At 38.9% G+C, this 16,001-nt stretch overlaps 1 protein-coding gene across 1 annotated transcript; it reads left to right on the plus strand.

Annotated features, from left to right (window-relative positions):
* The first annotated feature begins 13,184 nt into the window (after positions 1-13,184).
* Positions 13,185-16,001, plus strand: CER1 (cerberus 1, DAN family BMP antagonist). Its single transcript, XM_059072959.2, has 2 exons — positions 13,185-13,844; positions 15,684-16,001. Exons 1-2 carry the CDS (start codon positions 13,185-13,187, stop codon positions 15,999-16,001), a joined length of 978 nt encoding a protein of 325 aa, XP_058928942.2.

The following is a 16,001-nucleotide window of genomic DNA, read 5'->3' on the forward strand; positions in this document are numbered from 1 at the left end:
AATCTCACTATTAGGCATATATCCTGAGAAAATCATAATTCAAAAAGAGACATGTACCACAATGTTCACTGCAGCACTATTTACAATAGCCAGGACATGGAAGCAACCTTAGTGTCCATCAACAGATGAATAGGTAAAGAAGATGTGACCCATATATACAATGGAATATTACTCAGCCATAAAAGGAAACGAAATTGGGTTATTTGTAGTGAGGTGAATGGACCTAGAGTCTGTCATACAGAGTGAAGCAAGTCAGAAAGATTAAAACAAATACCGTATGCTAACACATATATATGGAATCTAAAAAAAAAAAAAAAAAAAAAAAAAAAAAAAAGGTTCTGACGAACCTAGCAGCAGGACAGGAATAAAGATGCAGACGCAGAGAATGGACTTGACACGGGGAGGGGGAAGTGTAAACTGGGACGAAGTGAGAGAGTGGCATGGACATATATACACTACCAAATGTAAAATGGATAGCTAGTAGGAAGCAGCCGCATAGCACAGGGAGATCAGCGCGGTGCTTTGTGACCACCTAGAGGGGTGGGATAGGGAGGGTGGGAGGGAAACACAAGAGGGAAGGAATATCGGCATATATGTATACATATAGCTGATTCACTTTGTTATATAACAGAAAGTAACACACCATTGTAAAGCAGTTATACTCCAATAAAGATGTTAAAAAAAAAAGGTAAGTTGTATGTTATAGGAAATATTTCTGAATAAAAAACGCTAGTAAAACTCAGCACATAAAAATGTATTTTAGAAAGCTATAAGTGTGTTGATGTATTAGCTGTGTGTTTACTTAATTCATCCAAAATACTTTTTCCAGTCTTTGCCCCAAGTCTCTCTCAGGTTTTTTATTTGTTAATACAGTTGGTTAAGGGAAAGACAATACTGATTCGACATATTTTAAAATTTAAGGTACTGCTTTATTGATTTTCCTCCTCTTTCCCCCTATGAATCATGGGACAACAGTTACTGATGGTGGAGTGTGTCTGGATGTCTGTAATATCCAGAGTGCCATGATTTTCTTAAAATTAATTTTATAAGTCTTAAGAAAGGATTGCACAGGAAATGAATAGACTATCCTCATAACTTACACATATAACTGTTCATTTTGAAGAGTTTTCATGGGTCTTATATTCTGCTAGGCAATAAAATTTAGTTTATCCTAAGACGGAAAGGAACAAAAATCAACCAACTCTTCCATTAAAGGTCTTATGGTAACCTGCAGTACTTTTTCCAAGCAATGAAGTATGAGTTCACCTTTCACTTCTATCCCCATCTGTATTTTTGCTTCCCACAGGTAATTACTGCCAACTTATCCTACAGAAGAAAAATGGAAAACGATACACTGTCCTAAAACTAGTCAAAAAGGAAGCTGCAGTGGCTATGTTATCAGAGAAAATTTTAGAGCAAAGAGTATTTACCAAGCATAAATAAGGTTATTTTATAATTTAAAGGAGTCAGTACATGAACGAAACATAATAATCCTAAATAGTCATGCAGCTAATAACAGAATTTAAAAATAGAGGTGTAAGGAGACATAGACAAATCTCTAATTATAGTCAGTAATGTTAATACCCCTCTCTCGATGATTGATAGAACAAGTAGGCAGAAAATCTGTAAGGATAGAGAAGTATGGATACTGTTAACCAAATTAACGTAGTAGATATTTATAGAACACTCTACCCACAGACAGCAACATATACATTGTTTGCAAGTGCACATGGAACATTTACCAGGGCAGACCGTATTCTGGGACATAAAATGATTCTCGATATACAAAATATGTTCACTGGCCACAATGGAATTAAATTAGAATTCAGTAACAGAAATATCTCTGGAAAACCAGTAAGTGTTTGGAAACTAAATTATAAACTTCTTTAATGCTGGATTAAAGAAGAAATCAAAGGGGAGCTTAAAAATTATGGTGAACTGAATAAAAATGGAAACACATCAACGATTGTAGGATACCATGCAGTACTTACAGGGAATTTTATAGTACTAAATGCCTATATTGGAAAGGAAGAAATGTATTACCCTCAGCTTCCACTTTAAGAAAATAGAAAAAGAAGAAAACATAAATAAGGAAATGAAAAATACCAGATCAGAAGCTAATGAAATAGCAAAACAGGAAATCAATAGGGAAAATCAGTGAAACCAAAATCTGATTCTCTGAGAATATCAATGAAATTGGTAAATCTCTAACCAGACTGATCAGGAAAAGATGAGAAGAGGACACATATTGCTAATATCAGGAATGAGAAGTGACATCAGGTGACAGCACTACATATTCTATAGCTACTAAAAGAAAAATAAGGGACTATCGTAAACAACTTGTATCAATAGACAGCTTAAATGGTCAAATTCCTTGAAAGAGACAACCAAAGCTCAATCAAGAAAAAATAGATAACTTGAAAAAACCCTAGAACTCTTACAGAAGTTGAATTTGTAGTTTCTCACAAAGAAATTTCCAGGCTCAGATAGCTTCACTATTGAATTCTGCAAATATTTAAGGAAGAAATAGTCCCAAATCTATAAAACTCAGAAAATCACAGAGGAATGAATACTTTCTAACTCATTCTGAGACCAGTATTACTCTGACAGCAAACCATACAAAAGTATTGTAAGAAAAGAAAACTTCAGACCAACATCCCTCATGAATATAGATGGAAAAATTCGAAAAAATTTTTTACCAGTTAAAGTCAACAATACATACAAAAGGATAATACATCTTGACCAAGACACTTAAGAAAATGACAAGCTACAGACTAGGAGAAAATATTTACTATGCATATATCTGATAAAGGACTTGTATCCAAACCATATTTTTAAAAAACTCCAATATAGAGAATATGACTATATTATATTTCTATAATAACTAGTGATGTTGAGCATCTTTTCATATGCCTCTTGGCCATCCGTATGTCTTCCATGGTGAAATGTCTATTTAGGTCTTCAACCCATTTTTTAATTGGATTGTTCGGTTTGTTTTTTATTGAGCTCCATGAGCTGTTTGTATATTTTGGAGATCAATCCTTTGTCATTTCATTTGCAAAAACTTTCTCCCATTCTGAGGGTTGTCTTTTTGTCTTGTTTATGGTTTCATTTGCTGTGCATATGGCTGATTCACTTTGGTATACAACAGAAACTAACACAGTATTGTGAAGCAATTATAGTCCAATAAAGATCTATTAAAAGACTATATTATATTATTAAGAAAACAATAATAAATTTTTTAAATGGGCAGAAGATTTGAACAGATACTTCACTAAAGAAGATATATGGATGGCACATAAATACATGAAAATATGTTCTATTGTTCAGTCATTAAGGAATTATAAACTAAAGCCACAATGAGGTAGTATTACACTCCTACTGGAATAGCTAAAATTAAAAAGGCTGACTGTACTAAGTGATGGTGAGGATGTGAAGGAACTGGAGCTCTAATAGACTGCTGGTGGAAATATAAAATAGCCCCACCACTTTGGAAAACAATTTGGTGGTTTCTTTAAAAGTTAAACTGTATATGATCCAACCATTCCATTCCTACATATTTATACAAGAGAAGAAAATACATATCTCCATTCTAAGACTTGTACATAAATGTTCATAGCAACTTTATTTGTAACAGCCAAAACTGTCAACAGCCAATTTTCTATTATGAGAATGGATAAATAAATTATAGCATATCCCTACAATGAAATACTATTCAGGAATAAAAACAAATGAGACATTGCTACAACATGGATGATTGTTAAAATACTTATGCTGAGTGAAAGAAGTGTTTATGTACTCCATTTATAGAAAATTCTGGAATGTGCAAACTAATCTATGTTGACAAAAGGCAAATCAGGTGTTATCTGGGAATAAATGAGGAGGACAGGAAATGGCAGAGGAAGGGATTGCCAAGGGACAGAAGGAAAGTTTTAGGAGTGATGGATATGTTCACTATTTTGATTGCAGTGATAGTTTCACAGATATGCATGTGTATACATATATGCACATATATGTCAAATCTAACCAGCTGTACACTTTAAGTACATTTTAGTTTTTGTTTATCATTTATTCTTCAATAAAGCAGTATAAAGGAAGAGAAACAATGAAATAATCTCTACAACACAGTGGAAATTTTTCAAAAGACAATGAAAGCTATATGCATGAGGATATATTTATTTCAGGACAATAAAAAATTTGGAGCAAAGTTATATGATTTAAATGTCCAATGACAGAAGAATGCCTAATGAAATATTATATTGCCTCCATTAAAATAATTCTATCCCATAATGTTAATTTAAAGTAGCAGAATTTAAAATAATGTATGCACAAGTTTAATAGCTATATTGCAATAGGCAAACTGACAACGGAGAAAAGCATGAGGTAGGTTTAGATCTCAATCCCACCGCTGACTAGCTATGTATCCTAAACTTAGGTTTCTTATCTAGAAAGTGGGAGTAATAATAACTTCCTAAAAAATTGTGAGAATTAAATGTGAAACTATGAAGAATATGCCTAGGACAGAGTAGGCATTCAATAAAAGATACCTTTGTAAAAGTTGAAGAGCTATAAAGTGTGTGTGTGTGTGTGTGTGTGTGTGTGTGTGTGTGTGTGTGTGTGTGTGTGTGTGTGTGTAATGCACAGTACTTGGAAGAGGGTGACAACTTCAAGCAGTGTTGTCCTTACCAGTAAGCAGGGAAGGAGGAGCTGGGGAGTAAGACAGTTGGGGTTTTAAAGTTGCATATTACTGGTAAGAACTTACGCATGTATTAGGATATTTTGTTGAATATAGAAATGTTTCTATTTGTTGGAAAAATCCAGAAGACTGATTTCTTCCTTTTTTAAAACCTCAATATGCCTCGCTTTCAGGCATGATCTATGATACACAAGTCTCATTGTAAAGAGAGACAAGTTATGGGATAGTTCTTCCCCTGACAGAAAGGATTGTTTGTTTTGCTAAAGGACTGTTTGTTGCTGAGGACTTGGATGATAGTTATTTTCTAAGAATGGCTCTGCAGTGCAGCCATATTTTCAAAATTCCCTTTTACATACAGAAGTAACGCACTTGCTGCATATACTGAGTATTCATCAGGCCTCCAAATGAACATGTAAATGGTGCTAGATGGAGAAAAAGGTGGTTTGGGGTGTACAGGAGTCAGGGAGGATTCAGACTAAAAGCTGAAGGACAGAGAAAGCCAGCTGAGACTGGCTCCCAGTAAATCACCTTCTTGCCTACAGATTTCCCACCCAGCAGAATCCTTAGGTCATTTTGGCGACTAGCTGCGAATAACAGGCTTCTAAGTGTTTCAGATTTGAATCAAGAGTCACATTTGAACTTTTGCAAATGTGACTAAGGTGTGCCCAATTTTATAGCAAACTTGGACCCAGGGTCAGGTACACAATAGAAGGCAAGCCTTACTGGAAGGTTCTGCTTTACTTTTGCATTTTATTGTCATGATTTTTCACAGTTTGTCTTATACCACCTTGTTACTTAATTCCCACACCTTGGAGGGAAAAATGTGTAATATTTTAATATTTATGTTACAGATGCTTAACATTATGTTTCTGCATAGGTGTTGCCAAGATAGCAAAGCCAACCTCTATTTATAGAGGGTAGAAAATATAAATCTGTCTAAAATCTTTCATGAAATAAAGGTCTTAATATTTCCAGAGTTGATTTTGGTGCCTACTCTTGGAGAGGCTTAGAGAAGCGTTGTCAATACAATGTGCCATTGTTTTAGGTTTCCTATCCATGACTTGCATTTTCCCCCAACTTCCCTCTCTTTTGGCAACTTCTCCTCGCATTCTGTCCTACATTTGGCCCCGAGACAGTTGAAAGCTTTGCAAGTTGCTTTTCCATTCCCATCTGAATTTTAGCTTAGCCGTGGAACTGTTTTCCATGTGTTTTTAATCATTTGTCCATGTGTTATGAGCTTATAGGGACAATATGTTTCCCCCAATCTGCCTGCATTGTATAAGCAGAAACTGGCAAGGTGGCCAATGGGGGAACAGTTTTCAGAAGTTGCCCCCTACATTCATTTCTGTTGGTGATACACCATCCCCATCTTCCAACTGGAGGGAAACAATTTACAAGCTGCATAAAGTTAACTAACACAGAGTCCACTGGCCTGAGTTGCCTTTTTTCAAAGTATAATTATCTTTCAGAAGAGATTTGCCTGGGAACTGTGGCTGGTATGACAAAATTCAAAGACCTACTCTGAGACTGTGGCCAGGCTGGGAAATAAAGTTTTATTCTGAGTCTTCTGAGATTCAGTGGAAATTTGATTTTTATTTATTTATTTATTTTTTGTGGTACGCGGGCCTCTCACTGTTGTGGCCTCTCCCGTTGCTGAGCACAGGCTCTGGACGTGCAGGATCAGCGGCCATGGCTCACGGGCCCAGCCGCTTCAAGGCATGTGGGATCCTCCCAGACCGGGGCACGAACCCGCGTCCCCTGCATCGGCAGGCGGACTCTCAACCACTGAGGCACCAGGGAAGCCCTAGAAATTTGATTTTTAAATAGGGTCTAAACACAGAGAATTAAGGATAAGTTCTCCAGGACAAAGAGATAACTCGTAGAAAGTAAAGCACAACAAGGACCCATGTCAGAAGTTGCTGTCCAAAATTTTTACTGGATTTGGTATGTTAAAGCAAACATTCATTTAAAAAAAAAAAAAGCAAACATTCATTAACCTAAGTGTAGAGCAAGGAGCCAGGAACAGGAAAGAAACAAAAATACATTAAACAAAACCCCTGTTCTCAAAGTCTGTGTCAGAGTGCTGTCAATGCAATCTCCGGCAAACACAGACCTTGCCTCCAAGGAGCCTTCTCCCCCGGTTGGGAAGACACACACACATCCAAATTAAGTCAATGCTGAGGAATTGCTAAATGGCAGAGTAAAGAAGGGACTTGGCTTCTGGAGCCCCAAATAAATCCTGGTGTTATGAGAGAGGTGACTCCCTGTAAATCCTCTACTCCCCAGAAAGCTGGCTGGATGACAGGTCTGCTCTTAGAGGTTAAAATTTCAGATTTCTCATAGCTCTTTTGCCTACTCTGACCTCCCTTTCTTTCTCCATTTTATTTAGGACCAAATTCGTGAGAAGTGAGTTTCATGTTGCAGAGAGTTCCAATAGCTACATGGAGGCTTGGGTGATCCTGGGAAGAAAGATTTAAAGGAGGGCTGCAGCAAAAAGCTAGACTTCAGTAGGTTGATATGTCAGTGGACGTGAGAAAGTAGAGTTTGAGTTTGGACAATTCTTTCCAAAGTTTTCCTGGGAAAGCAGAAGACAATACTGAAGAACAGAACCTGTAAACATTTATGAAATCAAAGAGACATTTTTAAAACAAGCACACACTATATAAATGCTAATAAGAGGCAGCCAATGGAGTGAAGGGAGTTTGATGATATGGGATGAGACTATTAATAAAGTAGGTTGGAAAGGGTGGATTTCAAGAGCAGAGTGGAAAGGAGGAATGAATTGTTGTGGTTTGATGATCAAGTCAAAGGAAACACTCCCATCTGATGGCTTCTATCCTTCTCTGTGGAAGAAGGGGTGAGTTCATTTGCTGAAAACGTTGAAAGAGGCAGAGCAGTCAAAGGTTTGAGATTATCAGAGAAGATTTTTTAAATCTACCTGGAAAATGAAGAGAGAGTTGACTAGAGTCATACAAAAGACTGCTGGGCAGAATTGAGGCTTCAGTTAAGATGGGAGATAATTTATATAGAATCACTTTTCACCATTTTGTAACTGTCTCTGCCAGCATTCCAGAGCCCAGAAGTGGTCCAGGAAAGGGGGACAGCTGGGTGTTTCCAGGGTTGGAATTTTACTAGATCATGCAAGAGAAAGAAAAAGGGACAAGGAAGTTGGGAATATTGCAAAAATTTGAAGTGATGGGCCATGGATACGAGCTGGATAGGGAAGGAAGTGAAGACCAGAGGATTTATATTCATTCATTCACAAATATTTTGAGCATCTATTACACAGAAGGAACTATTTCAGGCCCTGAGATGGTGACTAAGAAAGGCAGAGCCCCCACTTTCATGGACTTTAAAATCTAAAGTGGAGACAAATGTTAAACAAATGTTCCTACAAGTAATTATTTAACTGCAATTGTGGTAGCACTATTATAAGGATAAAGCAGAAAACAGATGCTGTGGAAACAACTGAGAGAACGGAAACAGCAGAAGGTTGTCCTGAGAGAGCGGAATGTGAAATTTACAGTTTAGAGGTGGAGCAATTCCTGGGAATAACAGGGGTCAGAATGTAAAGGGGATGGAGAGGCCAAGTGGAGTGGAATCATCAGATTTCAGCCAGGGTACTGAATAGGACATCATGAAATACTGATGGCATGTTATTGGTCAGACCCATCCATGTGGATCCTGAAGTTACCCAGGGTAATAACAGGACCTGGGGTGAAAAGAAAGGCAATGAGCCAGATGAGGAAAGCATGGCAGGTGGTATTTATTCTGGCAAGGTTTAGGGACATGAAGATAAGTACCTGAGATCATGCGGCTTAATAAACTGTAAGGCCGAGCCAGATAAAGTTTTTTTGGCTTCAAATCTGGAGTTACTTCCACTTACATTACTCTTTCTGAAAGGAGCTTTCTGCAAAATGAAAAATGATCCAGGTAAATTTTAAGGATTAAGAAGATGGAGCATGACAGATGTTTAGCATCAGTGAAGGCATCCTGGACTAGCTGTAAATAGAGGCTGTAGGCAGTGGGGGATGGATGGATGGTGGATGGTGGAGCACATAGTGAAGTCGCCTTGGCTGCCTTGGCCTACTTCTCAGATTTGTAGGAGCCCTCTATGCAATCTTGGTAAGTAGCTTATTTGTCAAATTTAGGTAGGTATTGTCCATGACTTGTGCATAGTAATAGATACATCCCCAGTTGCAAAAAGTAAAATGCTTCTTTACGGTGTGGGAGTGTTTTGGACAGAGAGCAATAAGATCACTGAAACTGCTAACAGAATAATCTGACCTTAAAATGTAACGCTGAGATCAGTGCCAAAGAGTGGAAATGGGGAAATTTTATAATATGGTACACCATTTGGTATTTGTCCTTTTCTTTTGTCTACATATTTTTTCTCTTTGAGTGATGTATTAGTTTGCTATGGCTGCCATAACAAAGTACTACAGACTTGGTGGCTTAAACAATAGAAATTTATTTTTTCACAGTTCTAGAGGCTGGAAGTCCAAAGTCAAGGTGTGGGTAAGGTTGTTTCCTTCTGAGGGCTCTCTTCTGGGAATGTAGACAGCCATCTTCTCCTTATGTCTTTACATGGTCTTTCCTCTGTGTGTGTCTTTGTTTCAATCTCTTTTTCTTATGAGGACATCAGCCTTATTGGATGAAGCCCCACCCTAACGGCCTCATTTAAATTTAATTACCTCTCTAAAGGCCCTATCTTCAAATACAGTCACATTCTGAGGTACTGGGGCTTATGACTTCAACATGTAAATTAGGGGGAAGACACAATTCAGCCCATAAGCGGTAACAATTTTAAACGATTGAATATAAATAAGTTGACAATACTGATGGCCTCCATGGCAGGACAGGAAGCCTGGGAGTTCAGAGGAAGATTTACTTTTTACCATACAATTTTTTGTATAATCTTAATTTTGTTGCTACACCTATTTATTACCTAATCAAAAATAAAAGAAAAAAATTCCATGACATCTATTGCACTACCTTGTGCAATATTTATTTGCAAATGTTTATTGAATAAAATTAGCAGAAACTCAGTGTGACAGTCCACCGTGCCTTTGGGATTTGGATCTACCTGAAAGTCCCTGATTAGTACTAGGAATGTCGTCTGCCTAGGTTTTCCTTGTGTAACTCATTTTGAATAAACTATACTCTCCCTCTAGAGTGCAACCTTCATTAGGCCTGGACAAGGACAGCCTCACTATTTTATCCTCAGGACCTAGCACAGAGTTGGCACTCAAATATATGCTGTATGAATGAGTGTATCTGTGAGTTCAACAAGTGAAGTAGCTTTGGAGAGGGAGGGCTTGCTAATGTTTTCTTTCCATAGAAAGTAGAAAGGAGGGGAGTAAAGAGGGAGAGAGAACTATGTTTTAAATAATTTACTCAACTAAATCATGATAAAGGGTTTAAGGGGAAACCACATACCCTAATTTGCTGTCTTCCGTGTCCTTTGGAAAAGAAGAGAAAGATTTTGCCTTCTTTTGAGTTCTTTTTAAATAATCTAAACTCCCATGGTCCTGTGGCTATTCTCTATTTTGAAAAGAGAAAGAGTTTTGAGGCAATGGCATGTACCCTAGACAGATTTCTTCCACAAAGCCATCAGCCCAAATTCCCCTTTCTGTCTCTCAGTTTTAACTCTAATGCCTATCTCCTACCCCAATGCTGCCTCTCACCTTTTGTTGATTTAGGTCTGGGGTTTTTACAAAAGAACTGAGTTTCTCTGTTTCTCCTTAGAGAGCACTGGACTGCTTTTAGCTCCTTTCTGAGAGTCTGTAAGAGGGACAGGAAAACATAGCTGTTACTGTTCTCTCACAGGCACACTGGGAGCTCCACCCAGTCCTGAAGACATCCTAGTACCTAGGAAGCCAGGTCAAGTTGAACTTAGAGTTCAGATCATGCCGAGCATGAGTTGTAAATTGGAAAGAATGAAGGATGAGATTGGACCCTCTGGCTCGCACAAAGGCTTGAGGTGGTCCCAGAAAGTGGATTTAGGCAGCCTTGGTCTCATGAAAGCTCAGGTCTGCCTTCTGCTGTGGCATTTGGTACTAAGGACACCAGCAATTTGCGGTGCTCTCTCCACACAGCGGCTCCCTGCTGTGTCTGGAGACCCCCTCCACACCTATATCTCCATTTGGCTTCATCCAAATTGGGAGGTCACTGTGTGCTTGTATTACTGAAGACCCACACCAAAATGTTTATGTTTTTAAGTGTAAACTATAATGTACCACATACACAGCTTTAGAACTAATGTAAGGACACAGTGGTGAAAGGAGAATGTCATCTGCCCTTAACTGTAAAAGACAGGGGTTGAAGATAGACTTCTGTACCATAGTACTCGTCACAGAAGGCTTTACTTTGCTAGATTTACCCTTCAAGATATTTGCACATTTTCTCAACAGGAATGACAGAACAGCAAAAGGAAATGCTCCATGAGGAATTTTAAATGACATTTATAAACACCAAAATCAGTATCCGAAGAAGAGGGGTTTAGGACTAAGGAAAGGAGAAATATGCATAACTGACATCCCTACAGCTAATATAATAAAGTTATAAAATGTGTGATACCACTAGACTACTTGAGGGCAGGAAGTAAGTTTTCATCATTTTCTATCATATTCTAGTATCTAATATGATGCTTGGCCCACAAAGTGAGTCTTCTACAAATTTTAATTCAAAAGAAATTATTTGAATTGTACCCTATGTTTGGAGACAAGCAACCTGAGACCCCGAGTAGAATTTCTGGAATAGTCTTCAGTCTGAGGAAAAACTGTGATTGATGGCAATGGAACTTCAGGCACGAAAAAGTAAAGTCTAAAAGGAATCAAGAAACATATCATAGTTAGCTCCCACACCATATTTATAATTAAGTGATCAGCTAATAGAAATTATGTAATTTATATTTAGAGTGGCTAGCTCTGGAAGGCCTATTGCATTGGATGGCTGAGGGGAATTAAGAAATTCAAACAGCAGGCAATTTTTAAAAAACACTTTAAAAGAAATGGCAAATACTAATGTTCATTTAGTGTGAATCAGCTGTACCTTAAGTAATACTAGCACAGGTTCTATGGGTACTTGGTACAAGTAAAATATATCTCTTCTGATAGATTTCTGGAAAAATGATGGTTCATTTAAAAATAATTCGTTATTGTAGGTAAAAGGACTTGATGCTTTGTCTCACAGAAATCATGCCTGACTATTAAGAAGAACACTAGTGTCTGAAAAAAATATTCAGATGGGTCACTTCTTGGAAAGAAAGACTAATCCGTACTGAAAAAAAGGAAGGGGCATGTTCCAGGCTTATGTGTGTTACTGAAAGCAAACAATGTGGTGATTAAATTAAAAGGGGAGAATTACAAGCAAGTACTGAGTCAATTCCCAATGGAAATACTGTTCAGTTAGTGTAGAGGGTAGATTGAACTCAATTCTGGGGTTCCATTTTTGTGGATATGTTCCTTTCTCATACCCTCATCTGATTTATAACATTTTTTGAATGATAGTCATCTAACAAATTTTCCTTTGATCCCTGAAGAGGCATATTTGCCTTCCTCCTTATTTAACCTGGTCATCAATTACTGCAGAATAAAGATGATGTGGATTCTGTAAGGTAAAGAAGGGACCAGCCAGCTTCATGCCCAGAGCTATCAAACCTGGTTCTTAGAATCCACGTTCTCAAGTCTGGCTCTTTGTTTAGAGAAATTTAAAAAAAAAAAAAGTCAATAGAGTGGCTTGAGGGAAAGACACTTCCCCATGCTCAGTGAGGGCTAATGAGTTGTCAGTCTATTACTTAGGATCCTGTTGAGAAATTTGTGAACAATTGAAAAGCTTATCTGATGACTGACCAGTTGTGAAATTTAGCACCAAGTATTTGATTCTTAAGGTGAAGGGGTTTACTTGGGAATTGTGAGTTTCCATGTGTGGAAAAGGAGAATATACTCCCTTTACTGTTACCATGCAAAAATCAACAACCCTAACCACATCTCAGTAACAGGAAGTGTCCTCTGCTCAACGAACTTAACATCCCTCTATTTCTTCCTTCCCCTTTCTTACAACGTTTATATACTTCTTTGGCTGCTTCTGTGTGTGTGTGTGTGTGTGTGTGTGTGTGTGTGTGTGTGTGTGTGTGTGCGCGCACGCGCATGTGTGTGTGTAGAGCCTAACAGCCTGATCTTTGGCTAAATGTATGCGTTAATTTTTATCTGATATACTTCTCTCTTTAAAACATGTCTGTTCTATCCCAGCACAAAGCAGATGCACCACAAATGTTACCTTACTCTCTGGTCCTTCTAACAACAGTGATGGGAAATCTGGGCAAAGAATATGTTGTTTTCACTAATACTGCTCTTTAAATATCAGACGATAAAGTGTCAGTTAATTACCCCCTGGGTCCCCGGCTTTCACTGAGGCCTTCTAAAATACACAAAACCAAAATGAAGGCAGGACACCATTAGCACTACATAATTCAAGCAAACAAGGAATGTGTTTACTCTGCCTGGCTACCGACCACCTGCCTTCCCACCCCACAAGGCAGGTATCTATATATAGCATCTCTCTGTCCACAGTCGTGCAGAGAGTGAACCTCTTTTGGGGCCTCCCCATCTGTGAATCTGCAAGAAGCTTCAGCCTCGACAGCATGCATCTTCTCTTTCTTCAGCTGCTCCTCCTGCCTCTAGGGAGAGCTGCAAGGCATGGGGACGGCCGCCAGGGTCACAATTCTGTTTCTCTCTTGCTCCTAGAAAGGCATCGTAGAGAGCTCTCCTTGGGCAACCATGAGGAAGCTGAGGAGAAGCCAGATCTGTTTGTGGCAGTGCCACACCTAATAGGTGCCAGCACTGCAGGGGAAGGCCAGAGGCAGAGAGAAAAGATGCTGTCCAGGTTTGGGAGATTCTGGAAGAAGCCTGAGAGAGAGCTGCACCCACCCCAGGGCTCAGTCAGTGAGCAATTCTTCCCTGGGACCCAGGGTCTCACTCAGCCAAAGGATGGTATGCCCGCGGAGAAATCTCCTCTTCGGGAAGAAGCCAAGAAATTCTGGCACCATTTCATGTTCAGAATGAGTCCAGTTTCTCAGGGGATCATCCTGCCCATAAAAAGCCATGAAGTGCATCGGGAGACCTGTAGGACGGTGCCCTTCAGCCAGGTATCTGTTCTGGGTGGGGAAGGGGATCCATGTTTTCAGGAGCGGGTGGATAGCTGGGATGGGTGGAAAGTAGGGGACGGATGTGCCAGGAGCCTGAGTCTCACCTCATCCCCAGATTTGGTCCTTGGGCCTTCATCAGTGGATTTGGCAAAGTATGATCATACTCCCTAAATTTCCTTCCAACCTTGGAAATGCTACAAGAATGGTATGATGGTACTGCTAATAATAGTAATCATTCATATTGATGGCATAGAGCTTTGTTTTATGGGGTTTTATTTATTTACTTTTACATCGGGGTGGTCTTATCTGGAGAGATAATTGACTGTACCCCCAGTTAGGAAATTGGAATTTAGAGCAATCACTAGAACTTCTCTCTAGCTACCTCTCTACACTCTATTAGGATATGGACGAGCAGGTGTATTCCATCTGTAGATAAGATGGGATACATTGGACTCCTCCCCAGACACGCATGTATGATGGTCTTAACCCCTGTATTTCACGCCTAACTACTTCATAGGTCTGTAAAACATGTTGAGATTGTCAGGCAGAAGTTGCCATATTAGTTCTAGCATTACCATCACAAAAATGATTTAATTTAACATATTTTCTCATAAGCTTTCAAAAAGTAATGTTGATGTGAAATCACATTTCCTGCTCTTAGAAACGCCTGTTTCCCAGTTCATGTTGTGTTGGCTGATTTGCAGTGATTATGATTGATTCCACACTATTTAAGACAAAAGAGCATTCTACTATCTACTGCCTCCAGTCAGTCCTGGCAAAGCCCACACTCCAAATGTTAAATTAAAATTGAGAAATTGCATCAGGTCCTTAAACACAAAGATACTGAACCAAAAGCAATGCAGCATAGAGTAAAATTTCACAGTCCAGTAAAGCTACCCAATTAAGCAGGCAGTATTATAAGGTAATTGACTGTGCAAGGCAGTTAAGTATTCTGAAAAGGCAAGGATATGTAACAAGTCAATGATCAAATAATAATGATTGCTTTGTTGGCCCATGTATAATTAGAAAATTGCTCCTAAGAATTGGGCAATCAAATTTCCTTTGAAGTCTTATTTTGAATTCTATCGCTAATCAATTTAAAAATGAGGTGTTTGGCTCATATATTTTGAAGGGCACATAAAACTAGGTGTATGGGGTTATGGAAGAGGCAAAGATGATGTCACACATGATGATTTAGAGGCACAGGTGCTGCAACTTTGCTCCATGCAACTTACTAGATTTGAATGTACTATGGGACAGAATTAAACTCTGGATGTTCTGATCGATTCTGAGTCATTGAACAAACATGTATTGAGAATTTATTTTGTACAATGCACTGTGAAGAGTAGAGGGGTACGACACATTACTTATAAGAAGCTAGCCATTAGAATTTTCAGACAGGTAACACCGAATTAGACAAAATTTCTTAGAGTTTGGCATTTAAGTGTAGAGTAAAATATTTTCATATTACCTTAGTTATTTCTTACAGGCTAATTTATTAATGTATCCAATAAAAAATTTAGTTAAGGTAGCTCCATGCTCTTAAGATACCATCACTTGATTATTGCAAACTGTATCCAACATTGGAAAGATTTTGAAATCTTTTTATATTTTTGGCCGCTGCACTGCACATGGGATCTTAGTTCCCTGACCAGGGATTGAACCTGTGCCCCCTGTAGTGGGGGTGTGAAGTGTTAACCCCTGGCCCGCCAGGGAAGTTCCTGGAAAGACTTTTAAATTTTAGTCTAAGTTATCCTTGCTTATAGTCTATAGCTTCAGCATCATGTATGGTAAAGAAATGACTCAAGGTAATTTAATGGAGATGTGTTTGCCTTTTAGACTATCACCCATGAAGACTGCGAGAAAGCGGTTGTACAGAACAACCTTTGCTTTGGAAAATGCGGCTCTGTTCGTTTTCCTGGGGACGCTGCGCAGCAACCCCCCACCTTCTGCTCTCACTGCCTGCCTGCCAAGTTCACCACGATGCACTTGCAGCTCACCTGCGCCGGCCTGGCCCCCGTGGTCAAGCTGGTGATGCTGGTGGAGGAGTGTCAGTGCAAGGTGAAGACAGAGCAACAACACCGCCACCCTGAACAGGCTGGCTTTCAGGCAGAATTTCACGTCCAGGATTCCTTTATCCCAGGACTTTCAACATAA

Source organism: Kogia breviceps, chromosome 8 (assembly GCF_026419965.1).
Source record: "Kogia breviceps isolate mKogBre1 chromosome 8, mKogBre1 haplotype 1, whole genome shotgun sequence".
Taxonomy (NCBI): Eukaryota; Metazoa; Chordata; class Mammalia; order Artiodactyla; family Physeteridae; genus Kogia; species Kogia breviceps.

Excerpts from the sequence above, each read along its gene's own strand:
- CER1 (XM_059072959.2), top strand. The coding sequence starts at position 13,185 with ATGTGTTTACTCTGCCTGGCTACCGACCACCTGCCTTCCCACCCCACA. Across the intron at positions 13,845-15,683 it reads GGACGGTGCCCTTCAGCCAG|ACTATCACCCATGAAGACTG; the intron begins GTATCTGTTCTG and ends TTTGCCTTTTAG.